General features: G+C 58.9%; 1 protein-coding gene across 1 annotated transcript; it reads left to right on the top strand.

Moving 5' to 3' along the window:
• The first annotated feature begins 683 nt into the window (after window positions 1-683).
• LOC132219022 (60S ribosomal protein L37a-like) lies at window positions 684-979 on the top strand. The gene has a single exon (XM_059671011.1). It carries the CDS (start codon window positions 684-686, stop codon window positions 960-962), a length of 279 nt encoding a protein of 92 aa, XP_059526994.1. The 3' UTR covers window positions 963-979.
• Window positions 980-1,304: the final 325 nt, after the last annotated feature.

The raw sequence follows: 1,304 nt of genomic DNA on the forward strand, positions 1-1,304 counted from the left end.
AATCTCGGCGGCGCTAATGATTTAGGCCCTGCCAGGGCGCTGGCGTCACGGGGCCTGTCTGCATGGGGAGCTTCCAGGGAAGGCCAGGGCTCGCGGGCTGGGCAGGGGAGGGCGAGCCTGGTCCCCCGGGAAGCTTGCGGGTGGCCTGGGCGCTCCGCCACACACAGGGACAGGGAGGGAGGCCGGGTTTCTGTGCGGCTGGAGCTCCTCTGATGAGACTCGACTGCTGGAAAGACTTTCTGCGTAGAGAGTGGGTGGCCTCTTACCCACGGTGTTTCCTGGCTTGAAGAGCGGGGACAGCACGTGCCCTCTGGGAGAGAAGGGACGAACCCCAATCTTGTCCTGCTTCCGCCCTGCCTAAGACGTCTGGGGCTCTGAGGGTGGCTGGGGGGTGGAGGGAAGGGGCTCAAAGCCACGGTCAGGCCACTAGTGTTGCTCCATGAGGTTAGACATCAAGGAGGACTTCCCGGCCCGGCCGGCGTGGCTCAGTGGTTGAGCATCAGCCTATGAACCAGGAGGTCACAGTTCGATTCCCCGTCAGTCAGGGCACATGTCCAGATTGTGGGCTCCATGCCCAGTAGGGGGCGTGCAGGAGGCAGCCAATCAATAATTCTCATCATTGATGTTTCTATCTCTCTCTCCCTCTGAAATCAATAAAAATATATTCTTTTAAAATAAAGGACATGGCTAAATGCACCAAGAAGGTCGGAATCGTCAGTAAATACAGGACCTGTTATGGCGCCTCCCTCGGGAAAATGGCGAAGAAAACTGAAATCAGCCAGCGCGCCAAGTACACCTGCTCCTCCTGTGGCAAAACCAGGATGAAGAGGCGAGCCGTGGGGACCTGGCCCTGTGGCTCCTGCATGAAAACCGTCGCTGGCGGTGCCGGGACCCGCAGCCCCACTTCTGCCGTCACAGTAAAGTCAGCCACCGGAAGACGGAAGGAATTGAAAGGCCAGTAGAAGCTCCAGTTTGAAACATTGCGAGCCTGTAATAAATGGGTTAATTTATATAACAAAACAAACAAACAAACAAAAAAAGGAAGGCCTCCCTGGCCCTCCAACACTGTCTCGGGGGGAGAGGGAACCAACAGAAACCGAGGTCACCCAGGCACGCCAGCGGCAGGCCTTGCCCTGGCAGTCACCCTCACGCAGGAGGACATGCAGTGAAGAAAGACGCCCCCCCCAGACACCCCTCCCCCCAGGGCTGACTGCTCCCTCCCCTCCCCCAGGCAGGCCTCACTCCCTCACAGAGGGATGCCCACCTTCCAGCACTGAACCCCGAGCAGAGCAGGGACCTGGGGA

The sequence above is a fragment of the Myotis daubentonii genome, chromosome 16 (genome assembly GCF_963259705.1).
Source record: "Myotis daubentonii chromosome 16, mMyoDau2.1, whole genome shotgun sequence".
Taxonomy (NCBI): Eukaryota; Metazoa; Chordata; class Mammalia; order Chiroptera; family Vespertilionidae; genus Myotis; species Myotis daubentonii.

Coding starts and splice junctions, on each gene's coding strand:
- LOC132219022 (XM_059671011.1), top strand. CDS start 684: ATGGCTAAATGCACCAAGAAGGTCGGAATCGTCAGTAAATACAGGACC.